This window comes from Ostrea edulis, chromosome 4, assembly GCF_947568905.1.
Source record: "Ostrea edulis chromosome 4, xbOstEdul1.1, whole genome shotgun sequence".
Lineage (NCBI taxonomy): Eukaryota > Metazoa > Mollusca > Bivalvia > Ostreida > Ostreidae > Ostrea > Ostrea edulis.
The window spans coordinates 71,105,573-71,118,779 of record NC_079167.1 but is presented as its reverse complement, the minus strand read 5'-3'; the positions used below and the strand labels follow the sequence as shown (position 1 = coordinate 71,118,779).

At 36.6% G+C, this 13,207-nt stretch overlaps 1 protein-coding gene and 1 long non-coding RNA gene across 10 annotated transcripts in view; one reads left to right on the top strand and one right to left on the bottom strand.

Moving 5' to 3' along the window:
- LOC125668356 (coiled-coil domain-containing protein 33-like) overlaps positions 1–13,207 on the top strand; it is a 28,426-nt gene that overhangs the window by 1,761 nt on the left and 13,458 nt on the right. For 7 of the 9 annotated variants that reach the window (XR_008802615.1, XM_048902359.2, XM_056163668.1 and 4 more), the window contains exons 2-12: positions 180–472; positions 796–1,241; positions 1,541–1,707; positions 1,847–1,971; positions 5,223–5,332; positions 6,560–6,664; positions 6,753–6,844; positions 8,333–8,453; positions 8,904–9,036; positions 10,416–10,549; positions 11,551–11,571. Coding sequence is in view for 8 of the 9 variants with exons in the window: in XM_056163668.1 (XP_056019643.1) it covers positions 180–472; positions 796–1,241; positions 1,541–1,707; positions 1,847–1,971; positions 5,223–5,332; positions 6,560–6,664; positions 6,753–6,844; positions 8,333–8,453; positions 8,904–9,036; positions 10,416–10,549; positions 11,551–11,571 (1,747 nt within the window). In the remaining variant the exon portion in view is untranslated. The remainder of the gene's footprint in view (positions 1–179; positions 473–795; positions 1,242–1,540; positions 1,708–1,846; positions 1,972–5,222; positions 5,333–6,559; positions 6,665–6,752; positions 6,845–8,332; positions 8,454–8,903; positions 9,037–10,415; positions 10,550–11,550; positions 11,572–13,207) is intronic. The other 2 variants (XM_056163669.1, XM_056163671.1) reach the window with 1 other exon arrangement.
- LOC125668361 (uncharacterized) lies at positions 412–4,085 on the bottom strand. Its single transcript, XR_008802616.1, has 4 exons — positions 3,956–4,085; positions 3,744–3,844; positions 3,093–3,212; positions 412–532 (listed from the first exon to the last, which is right to left on the bottom strand). It is a non-coding gene; the product is annotated as an uncharacterized LOC125668361 (long non-coding RNA).

Genomic DNA, 13,207 nt, shown 5'->3' with positions numbered 1-13,207 from the left:
ATTGAGAATGGAATGTTAATATCCGACCTTCCTTAATATATTGTTATATTTCTTTGTAGTAGACAATTAAGAATGGAGTCCTTAACGTTGCACCTTCCTTAATATAACATTATATTTCTTTGTAGTAGACATTAATAAACATCTGAACTTCCTTAATATATCGTTATATTTCTTTGTAGTCGACAGTTAAGAATGGAATCCTTAACATCCCACCTTCCTAAGGTGGATGACAAGGCTCTTGAGTTTGATGTGAACATTCAGGATGGCCAGTTTAACCACGAGGGGCGATATTTCATACGACTGTCTATCCAGAGCCTTCACACTAAAGACTACAGTGGAATACAGATCCGTAAAGGACCAAAGGCTCCTTACAGGTACGAGAATGAAGTGGAAACTGACGTGGTGACACAGCCGGAGTCTGCAGTCCTATGTCGATTTCAGGACAAGCAGTTTACGTTCAGGCTCCCAGTCGGTGAGTGGTCCTTCTTATTGATTGGCTCATCAGTAGGTGTACTGTCAGCATTGAACCTATCTTGAAACAACTTTAGGATGAAATGGGATTCAGTTCAAAGTTATTTCATAAATGTACAATCATATAAAAGAAAATGGATATTAAATTCAAGTGTATCAAGATCAAAAGGGCAGAATTTACCAACAGGTGTAATAGATTATGTCATATATCAAAATTTATTATTACATGCATTAAGATATTAAAAACAAAGAGATATAACATCATTTTTCTGAAAATGCACTTCGTAAACATTAACAAACCAATATGACATTTTTTCTGAATAGGATTTTGTAAGAATGACAAGAATCATGACCTGTATTTGCTGGTGGAGGCTTTCAATCTACCGAGTAATGGTGGCATGGGCAAGAAGGTCGGGGAGGGTAAATTTGCGATCTACCCGAGGTCGAATGCCCCGAGGATTAAAGCTAATGTGGAACCAGGGGAAGATTTCTACAATTTCACAGATGTCCTGTCCCTCTTGAGGACAGTCAGCACTGACAGTGTACAGATGCATTGTGGGAGGATTCGCAGTGTTTATGCATTGAGAGAAGTGGTTGTCCCAAAACCAAAGTCGCCACTAAAAACACCACCTAAGAAAACTGTAAAGAGACAGACTCCTCCACCCAGACCAAAAGCCCCTCCCTCCCCCACGAGCTCATGGGGAGGGGACAATGTCTCCATTCTGCAGCCTGCCTCGCCACCCTTCCCTCCTCTCTCTGATGGTAAAATGGTAAGGGGCATAATTTAATGTAAAAAAAAAATTAAAAATCATTAGAATATTGAATTTTGTTTAGTGGTTATAAATTATCAGTTTACATAATTAAGAAAGTAACTGTTTTCTGGGAATCTTTTAATGATAGTGATCGATTTATGGGATTATGGATAAGAATGTTGAAAATTTGAAAATGGTGGCATGACTGCAATATTTGTTATGATATGCAGGATGACTGGTGGTCAGCGATGTCAGAGGAGAACTAATTTTGTAAAATTGAAAGTGTAATAAGAATTTAGATTTATTGGTTTATGTAGGTAATGGAGGATCCATTGAAGGACAAAGATAGACAGACGTACAAGATCCAGCCCTCGTACCGACACGTGTCAGGGTTCGGTCAGGAACAGATCGATGTCCTCCTCCACGGAGCTTCCAGTCTCCCCAACACCGACGACGGAACAACACCTCAGGCTTTTGTCATTGTGTAAGTGTATCAAAATATCAGTTTTATGTACATCTCTTTTATGGTCTCAGTGACTTTGATTAAGAGAGTTTTACTGACTATGATGCATGAATCAATAAAAAGCTTTCGAGGGTAAAATTGAAATGATTTTTATGTGTAGGAAGAAGAAATCGGATGAAGACCAGACGGGAGCTGTGACCCATGCTTCCCTGCGGCCGACAAGCTCCCCATCATGGGAGGAAATGATAACAACTACCATGGACTCCTCTGAAGCTAGAGATGGCTGTAAGTGTTCCAGGGGAAATGTAATGATAGGATGACTAAGTTCCCCAAGGGAAATGTAATAATGGGGTGACTAAGTTTCCCAGGGAAAATCTAATAATGAGGTAACTTGAGGGAAAATGTAACTTTAGTAAACCTGGGTGGAGGGGAATGAAATGTAATAATAGAGATAACTTTAGTAAACCGGGGGGAGGGGAATGAAATTTAATAATAGAGACAACTTTAGTATACCTGGGGGAGGGGGATGACATCCAATAATGGAGATGGGTTACAATTTACCCTGAGGTACTACAGTAGGATTGGCTGCATGTATCATAGGGACATCAGTATATATAGCCAGGTTCAATCATCAGTGAACAGATAACTAGGTTTAGACAGATACCTAGGTTTAGACAGATACCTAGGTTTATACAGATACCTAGGTTTAGACAGATAGCTATAGGTTAAGACAGATAACTAGGTTTATACAGATAACTAGGTTTAGACAGATAACTAGGTTTATACAGATAACTAGGTTTAGACAGATAACTAGGTTTAGACAGATAACTAGGTTTATACAGATAAACAGATTTAGACAGATAACTAGGTTTATACAGATACCTAGGTTTAGACAGATAACTAGGTTTAGACAGATAACTAGGTTTATACAGATACCTAGGTTTAGACAGATAACTAGGTTTATACAGATACCTAGGTTTAGACAGATAACTAGGTTTATACAGATAACTAGGTTTAGACAGATAACTAGGTTTATACAGATAACTAGGTTTAGACAGATACCTAGGTTTAGACAGATAACTAGGTTTATACAGATACCTAGGTTTAGACAGATAACTAGGTTTATACATATACCTAGGTTTATACAGATAACTAGGTTTAGACAGATACCTAGGTTTAGACAGATAACTAGGTTTATACAGATAACTAGGTTTAGACAGATACCTAGGTTTAGACAGATAACTAGGTTTAGACAGATAACTAGGTTTAGACAGATACCTAGGTTTAGACAGATAACTAGGTTTATACAGATACGTATAGGTTTAGACAGATAACTAGGTTTAGACAGATAACTAGGTTTAGACAGATAAACAGATTTAGACAGATACTTAGGTTTAAACAGATACCTATGTTCAGAGTATCTAGGTTTGAATCCTGTTTGCATTTTCTTCCTTCCTGTTGATTATGTACTCGTGGGTAAGATCTCAGCATGTGTCTTCCTAATTGTGAAATGTACATTTCTGTGCCTAGAAAACATAAAATTTCCAACAACAAAAGACTTAACGATTTAATATTTAACTTCTGGATTACAACACCGTAGATATGCTTTATATCATGGGGTCTAACATACTGCTAACATACCCCTATCTCCAGGCATACACTAGTCGTACATCAACACATCAGCAAAACTTATGAAATCCCTTTGTTTGTCATTGTTTTGCAGTTCAATCCTGAAGTCATCAGGGAAGTTTATATAGATATTTACCGCTGTGCTGTGTCATTGTCTACAGAATGAAATATACAAATTCGTGGTTTTATCCTTAGGGATTATTGAAGGACCCCTGTGGCATTATGTGCACTTTAATTCATTTAAAGATAAAATGGCAATGTTTCCCCTGACGTGTGATTGTACGGTTCTATCCAACAGACATTATAAGACTGTTAGATCCTCTATTTTGTCGATCGACTCAAGTTGTCCAGATCAACTACTTTTGCACTGACTGCAGTAATTCATGTACATTCCAAAGTTATGTAAATATCACTTTGTCTGAATTTACCTTGCATCATTTTAATTGTGTTGTTAAGTGAGTTTAGTTCATTGAAGACTGACTCAGCCTTTATGACATCTATTGAAAGGCTGGCACGCACTAGACACTTCCTGAAAGATCATCATTTTCGTGTTATTAGTTTTAATGATTGATGGTTGTTTTTTTTTTAATGTTAGTTCATGTGGAGAGTTTTTATCTCTTTTAAACAATTAACTCTTTACTTATGTAGCGGTCGACCGGGTTCGATCACAGGTGGCCAGTTAGCTCAGTTGGTAGAGCACCTGACTAGAGATTCAGGGGGCCCGGGTTCGAATCCTGGTCTGGTCCGTTGCATTTTCTCCCTTTCCTGTTACATTTGGTACCGTGACCAGCCCCTGGAACTGACAGGTGAAAATTAAGACATTTAAGGAGGGAGGAATGTAGCGGTCGGCCGGGTTCGATCACAGGTGGCCAGTTAGCTCAGTTGGTAGAGCACCTGACTAGAGATTCAGGGGGCCCGGGTTCGAATCCCGGTCTGGTCCGTTGCATTTTCTCCCTTTCCTGTTACATTTGGTACCGTGACCAGCCCCTGGAACTGACAGGTGAAAATTAAGACATTTAAGGAGGGAGGAATGTAGCGGTCGGCCGGGTTCGATCACAGGTGGCCAGTTAGCTCAGTTGGTAGAGCACCTGACTAGAGATTCAGGGGGCCCGGGTTCGAATCCCGGTCTGGTCCGTTGCATTTTCTCCCTTTCCTGTTACACTTATATATTTCTTCCTTTCTTTTATTGGGAAGGAAGAATATTGTGATGGAGCAGACTGGAATTGAACCTGGGACCCCGAACGTCCTTCTCTGCTACCAGCAGAGCTATATTTTCACCGGCCATCAAACCAGTCTAACCTCTGCATGCTTCTTACTTGAATGTCTTTGCTTCTGTAGACAACTAGACTCTTACCCATACAAGTATTGAATTTTTAAGAGTCAGTCCCAGGGACAGGGCAGGATTTGAACCAATGACCCCTGAATTTATGGCCAGGTTCTCTTCTAACTGAGCTGGCTATTCTCCAATAATATGTCACACTCTGGTCCATTGTTTATTTTCATGATGTTATTGATTTTAAAAATACTTGTTTTGTTTTGAACATATTTTAATAATCAAATCAAAAGGATTGGGAACATGTTCTAACATCATTACTAGTCCCTCTCCTAATGATATACCAAAGTGTCTTGCAAATTAATATCATGGATTTTGAATTAACAAATAGTATAATGTGAAAAAAATAGGCAATATGACAATAATAGCTAATTGAATCTACTAGTTTCATCTATAAATATATAAAATACTGAAAATTATACAATTTATCTGATGGCAACATGTATTATAAATGACTTATATTACTGACATATGTGAGATTCATTTGTTATTTATATTTGGGATCATTGTAACTTCGGTCTTATAAGAACTGCTGCGCCTGTTAAAACATACTACCTGTGAATTGTTTCTGCAGTCCTTGTGCTGTCGGTGGCAGATGCAGCCTCTAAACAGGAACTGGTGGACTACCAGATCCCGGTCAATTCACTACAGCCATTCCACCAGTACCATCTGGAACTTGTCAAGGTGGGTAACTCTTGCTTTTCTAAAATGTGCTCCGGGAGGAAGACAAAGGGAGGAACATAGCAAAGGTAGAAGAAGAGAACTCACTGCTCCGGAATGTATCATTACACTTATAAATATATCATAATCTATAGACATTTCAAGATTGTATTGAACTTAGTATTTTGGTAGTATTAGATATTTTGGCAACAAGTGTAACAGAGTTAGTATTTGTCTCTGTTTGGGATCAAACTGTGGACTTCTGACAAAACAGTCCAGTTCTCTACCAATCAAGATAAAGGATCCATCCACTAGCCAGAGTGTTGTGCAATTCTGTATAAATAATGGATATTATTATTATTGTAACACTAACACAGTACTGCACTCCAGGAATCCAGCACCAAGTTTGTGAAAATGCAATAGTTGAACTATCCTGGTATCAGTTTCTACAATATGAAAGCCTCATGATTAAACGTCAGTGTCAACGATCATGTTATTTGTGGTTTATGTGTTATTTTATGTGTTGTCTTTATATGTTATTTTATGTGTTATTTTATGTGTTATTTTATGTGTCGTCTTTATGTGTTATTTTATGTGTTATTTTATGTGTTGTCTTTATGTGTTATTTTATGTGTTGTCTTTATGTGTTATTTTATGTGTTGTCTTTATGTGTCGTCTTTATGTGTTATTTTATGTGTTGTCTTTATGTGTTATTTTATGTGTTATTTTGTGTGTTGTCTTTATGTGTTATTTTATGTGTTATTTTATGTGTTGTCTTTATGTGTTATTTTATGTGTTGTCTTTATGTGTTATTTTATGTGTTGTCTTTATGTGTTATTTTATGTGTTGTCTTTATGTGTTATTCTATGTGTCGTCTTTACGTGTTATTTTATGTGTTGTCTTTATGTGTCGTCTTTATGTGTTATTTTATGTGTTGTCTTTATGTGTTATTTTATGTGTTATTTTATGTGTCGTCTTTATGTGTTATTTTATGTGTTATTTTATGTGTCGTCTTTATGTGTTATTTTATGTGTTATTTTATGTGTTATTCTATGTGTTGTCTTTATGTGTTATTTTATGTGTCGTCTTTATGTGTTATTCTATGTGTTATTTTATGTGTTATTCTATGTGTGGTCTTTATGTGTTATTTTGTGTGTTGTCTTTATGTGTTATTTTATGTGTTGTCTTTATGTGTTATTTTATGTGTCATCTTTATGTGTTATTTTATGTGTTGTCTTTATGTGTTATTAGCCAAAGAGGGGAGTTCTGAACGGAGTGCGGGTGTTTGCTACAATAACCCGAAAACTGCCCCAGCTTCCTAAAGACGCATCATCACCAAACTATCTGGGACTAGAGGTACATAAAGCCTGCTACTTCCAAATGTTGATCTCATTGTAGTTTTTATAGTTCCATTTGAATCATTCCTGTGTCCTTGACCTTGTAGGTTTTACTTCAAGCTGTACAGAAGCCGTTACAGACCTCCATGGGTCCACTTATTGCTGTAGCAAGAATAGTTCCTGATTTCTACAATTACAAGCAAGTCTTTTCTTCAGTTCTCTCATTCACCATAGCTTAACATAATGTACACTGATATACAGTAAAACACATATATAGAGAACATGCTTATAATGAATTCACACTTACAGTAAATCCCTGTAGTTTTTAAACATGTTATGAACTCATTGGATATAATGAATTACATTTATAACGAATAAAAAAACCCGCTATATGTGTGTTTTACTATACTCATCTACAATTAATATTCCTAAACACTTTACATGTTGGAGATAGCATCAAAAGTATTTGTGTACATGTAACTCTCGAATTATCGCCACTCAATTCATCACCATTTTCGTTATAACGCCGCATTTTTCTAGGAACACTTTTCCTGTTACTTAAAACTCTCGTTAAAACGCCAAATTCACTATCACCATTTGCCACAGTGTTTTCATTACAAAAGTCTATTTCAACGTGTTAATTATCTCGATAAACCGCCATGGGTGCACGTGGTCAGTGAAGCAGTAAATTTGTCATTATCAATCTCCGGCGTACACCTGGACAGAAGGATTCCAGTAATTGCTGTATTTGATAAACAAGAAAATTACTCAAGATGAACTGTAGTCAAGTTGTTTATACATCATAAAAACACATTTCAATTTAGCTATGGCTTCGCCCCGAAAGAGGATCCTGTTAAATTTTGATGAGAAAAAGCAAATCATTATGTACCAAGGACATCATCCAAAATGTACCCATCAGGATATTGCAATTCATTTTTCTGTTTTATGGGAAAAGTCTATAAAAAGAAGGACAGTGGGCGACATCTTAGTAGCAAAGGATGCAATTCTTGCCGACCCTGACCCAATCTCTGAAGGCTGGCCTGCCAGGAAACGGCACCGCAGCGCACTTAATACTGACCTTTGTCTGGCGTTGTTTATGTGTTTTACGCAAGTCAGGACAAAAAACATTCCTGTTACCAGGGATATGATAATTGAAAAGGGAAAACAGTATGGTGCAGAGCTAGGAATATCCAATTTCAAATATTCTGAAGGGTGGCTAACTCGTTTCAAACAACGTCATGGAATTTCTTCCAGAATTATAAGCGGTGAAAGTGCCGGAATTGATGCGAGTTTGATTATTGATGGCCGGAAAGAGGCAATAGAAGTAATGAAAAATTATGATTTGAAAGATATTTATAACATAGACGAGACAGGATTGTTCTACCGAATGTTACCCGATCGCTCACTTACATAAGTATTGTAAATAGAGGAAAGATAACTCTTACATATAAGAGAACGGTAACTCTATTTCTTCAAGATGGCAGTAATTCAATTCATCGCCAAATTCGTTATAATGCCATAATTTCATAAGAACAAAAGGTGGCGGTTTATCGAGAGTTGACTGTACTATAAGCAATAGTGAATAATAGTATCAGCTAGATTGTGCATTACTATAAGCAATAGTGAATAATAGTATCAGCTAGGTTGTGCATTACTGATAAAACACCCACCTCTGTTTAATCATCAGGAGTAACTACTTGATCTCCCACCCCCGAGCTGCTGGGGTGAGCATGGCCAGTGTATCTTTTCCTTCACCCCACCCAGCCTCCTTCAGCGTCCCCCCAGGAACTAAGCATGGTTATCCTCAGGTAAGTACAGTGCAATCCATTACTCTCAGACTTTCAGTAAGTACAATACAATACTCACATACTCTCTATAGATGAGAACTAAGCACGGCTATCCTCAGGTAAAAGTACAGTATAATACTCACAGACTCTCTATGAGAATTAAATCAACAGGAATACAAAATACCCTTTTCATTTGGTTAAAGAACTATATTTATGGGGCAAGATGTTCTGAGAAATCATTGAGTGTTGTTTGCAATATCCTATTCAAAACTCTTTTATGAAACACAAAACTTTATATTTTACAAAAATGGTGATGATCAAGATACTTGATACCCGGTGGAACAGTTGGAATCTAATCTTTTGAAAACTCTTTCTCTCTCGAAATAAAAAGGTCTGCATCCCTACAGGATTTTGTGTTGTGAAATATATTATAGGGTTGACATGTTAATATTTTTGTCCTGTTTATAACAGATAAGCCTGCCTGGTAAGCCTGATGTACAGCCAGAGTGGAACCACCCCTACCTGTTTTGTGATGAGAGGGACAAGGCCACACTGTTCACACCATCAGCAGCACTGGTCATCGAGTACTACTATCAGGACACAGGTCAGCAGGGTTCATGGTCAAGGTCATATATCTAGTGCATCCCACAAATACATTTTTTTTTTAAAAGGACTGTGCATATCTGAATATAACACAGGACATTGGGGAAAAAGCTGATTCTTGAAATTTAATTATGGCCTTGACCCAAGGTCAGGTGAATGGATCAAAATCCAAGGTCAGGTGAATGGATCAATGCCCATTGGATGCCAGACTCCTTATGAGGATTACATGCATTCCAATATGAAAGTAGTCACAGTGCATAGATTGTCTCCATAATTATGTCTCCCCTCCCCAGAAGGGGGACATATTGTTTAAGTGTGAATTTTTCTTCTTTCGCTTCTCATACAAATTTTGTATGGGCCATAACTTTTTTGTCTTTTGATATAGGCCTTTGATATTTGGTACGTGGGTATACCATGATAAGGCAGTGTGTCGCATACCATTTTGATGACCTTTGACCTTGACCTTTTATGTAAAGATTAATTAATAGAATTTTTGGGCCATGTTTTTTGTCCAAACCATAACTTTTTTGTCTTTTGACATAGGATTTTGATATTTCGTATGAGGGTATACCATGATAAGTCAGTGTGTCATGTACCGTTTTGATGACCTTTGACCTTTTATGTAACAGTCAAATAATAGAATTTTTTGGGCATTTTTGTTGTCCAGACCGTAACTTTTTTTTTTATTGACAGAGGCCTTTGATATTTGGTATGTGGGTATACCATGTTAAGACAGTGTGCCACATGCTATTTTTGATGACCTTGACCTTTTATGTAAAGGTCAAATAATACAATTTTTTGGAATAGGCCTCTGATATTTAGTATGTTGGTATACCATGATAAGACTGTGTAGCATATCATTTTTTATTATCTTTGACCATGACATTTTATGTAACAATCAAATATTATAATTTTTTGGGGCATTTTTGTTGTCCAGACCATAATTTTTTTGCATTTTGACATATGCCTTTGATATTTGGTGTGTAGGTATACCATGATAAGATAGTGTGTCATGTGCCATTTTTGCTGACCTTTGACCTTGACCCTTTATGTAAAGGTCAAATAATAGAATTTTTTGAGTATTTTCTTTTGTCCAGACCATAACTTTTTTGTCTTTTGACATAGGCCTTTAATATTTGGTATGTTGTTAAGTTTAATTTACACTGTACTATCATATGTTCACAATACTCACAGTTCCTTGTTTGAAGCACATAATACATACAGCGAATGTCATGTACCATACTAAGTCTTAATTTTTCACTTTCAAGATGATCCCTAAAAAATGTTTTAAAAAACTATGGAAAATGGAAGGGGAGACATCAGTTTTAGTGTGCTAAAACAATTCTTCCTAGTTTCTAAAATTAATTTTTGCCTTTCCAGCGATGACAGACGAGTTTTGGAGGATGAAAAGTCCAATGGGATTTTCGGCTTTACAGCTTGACAAAGATTTGTACAAGGAGCTGATTAAGGAGAATGCAATTAAAGGCTTGAGAGTAGACAACTTACCTGTACAGGTTAGAATCACTACTATTTATTAGATATCTATCTATCATATATTTATTAAATACCTTCCTCATATCAGACAATGAGCAAAAAGAAGCAGTTACTCAGAATTTTCATTGGATTATTGTATTAATTAAAATTCCATAAACAATTTTAATGATAGATTTAGAGATATTCATTGTTAAATCTAAATTGGCTTTCTGTTCTGTTATCACTGATTAACATAATTCAAGTACCATAGAATTTAATTTGACTTTTATTTACTAAATATTACTTGACATAGTGCACAATCTGGCATACAGAGGCTTGATGTAGAACAATTAACTCAGGCATTATGAATGTAGAAATGAGACCAGTTTGATCACCCTTGACCAGATAACCCAGTGGTCAGACACTTGACCATAGATTCATGGTCTTGGGTATGAAATCCTGTCTAGTCTGTTGTATTTCTTTCTTTTTCCATTACATTCGGTGCCATGTCCTTCCTCATGAGCTCACTGATGTAAATACCTGGTGGAGATGAGTCCAGTTTTCTTTTAACCAGAGATTCAGGGATCCAAGGCTAGATTCCAGAGAGAGTCCGGTTTTCTTTTGACCAGAGATTCAGGGATCCAAAGCTAGGTTCCAGAGAGAGTCCAGTTTTCTTTTAACCAGAGATTCAGGGATCCAAGGCTAGATTCCAGAGAGAGTCCGGTTTTCTTTTAACCAGAGATTCAGTGGTCCCATTTTAGATCCCTGCATGGTCTTTCCTAAATTGTGAAGAAGATTTATTTTATAAAACAGTGAATGATATCCTTAATTTCAGAATTTCCTTTGTATGGATTGTTAATCAGATATTTGTGAATAATATTTTTTTTGTGTAACAATAAATGATATATCTTCTTAATTTCAGAATTTCCTTTCAAAATCACTGAATTTTACTGGTTTGTTAAAATCATCAGTGTTCTCAAATGTTTTCTACTGAACTTATTTAGTGGAAGTCGGAATTTATGTGAGTGTATTTTGATTGAAGGTTTTTAAGGACTACCCCAGAGTAAGTATAAATGACACAAATGCATGAGAAATAAACTTCCTGTAATCAATTATGTAACTGACAGTCAAACTGCACACAGAATCAATAGACTAGAACAATTACAGTCAAACTGCACACAGAATCAATAGACTAGAACAATTACAGTCAAACTGCACACAGAATCAATAGACTAGAACAATTACAGTCAAACTGCACACAGAATCAATAGACTAGAACAATTACAGTCAAACTGCACACAGAATCAATAGACTAGACCAATTACAGTCAAACTGCACACAGAATCAATAGACTAGACCAATTACAGTCAAACTGCACACAGAATCAATAGACTAGACCAATCACAGTCAAACTGCACACAGAATCAATAGACTAGACCAATTACAGTCAAACTGCACACAGAATCAATAGACTAGACCAATCACAGTCAAACTGCACACAGAATCAATAGACTAGACCAATTACAGTCAAACTGCACACAGAATCAATAGACTAGACCAATCACAGTCAAACTGCACACAGAATCAATAGACTAGACCAATTACAGTCAAACTGCACACAGAATCAATAGACTAGAACAATTACAGTCAAACTGCACACAGAATCAATAGACTAGACCAATCACAGTCAAACTGCACACAGAATCAATAGACTAGACCAATCACAGTCAAACTGCACACAGAATCAATAGACTAGACCAATTACAGTCAAACTGCACACAGAATCAATAGACTAGAACAATTACAGTCAAACTGCACACAGAATCAATAGACTAGACCAATCACAGTCAAACTGCACACAGAATCAATAGACTAGACCAATTACAGTCAAACTGCACACAGAATCAATAGACTAGACCAATTACAGTCAAACTGCACACAGAATCAATAGACTTACAGTCAAACTGCACACAGAATCAATAGACTAGACCAATTACAGTCAAACTGCACACAGAATCAATAGACTAGACTAATTACAGTCAAACTGTACACAGAATCAATAGACTAGACCAATCACAGTCAAACTGCACACAGAATCAATAGACTAGACCAATTACAGTCAAACTGTACACAGAATCAATAGACTAGACCAATTACAGTCAAACTGCACACAGAATCAATAGACTAGACCAATCACAGTCAAACTGCACACAGAATCAATAGACTAGACCAATCACAGTCAAACTGCACACAGAATCAATAGACTAGACCAATCACAGTCAAACTGCACACAGAATCAATAGACTAGACCAATTACAGTCAAACTGCACACAGAATCAATAGACTATAGACCAATTACAGTCAAACTGCACACAGAATCAATACCCAAACATTTAACTGACAAACTGCACACAGAACCTATAAACCAAGTCCATTAATGATACGCCTAGTTCTTCTGTTGTCTTATAGATTAGACAAAGTCCGTTATTCTCCCATTGTCTTATAGACTAGAGAAGTCTGTTAACGATACACCTAGTTCTCCCATTGTCTTATAGACTAGAGAAGTCTGTTAACGATACACCTAGTTCTCCCATTGTCTTATAGACTAGAGAAGTCTGTTAACGATACACCTAGTTCTCCCATTGTCTTATAGACTAGAGAAGTCTGTTAACGATACACCTAGTTCTCCCATTGTCTTA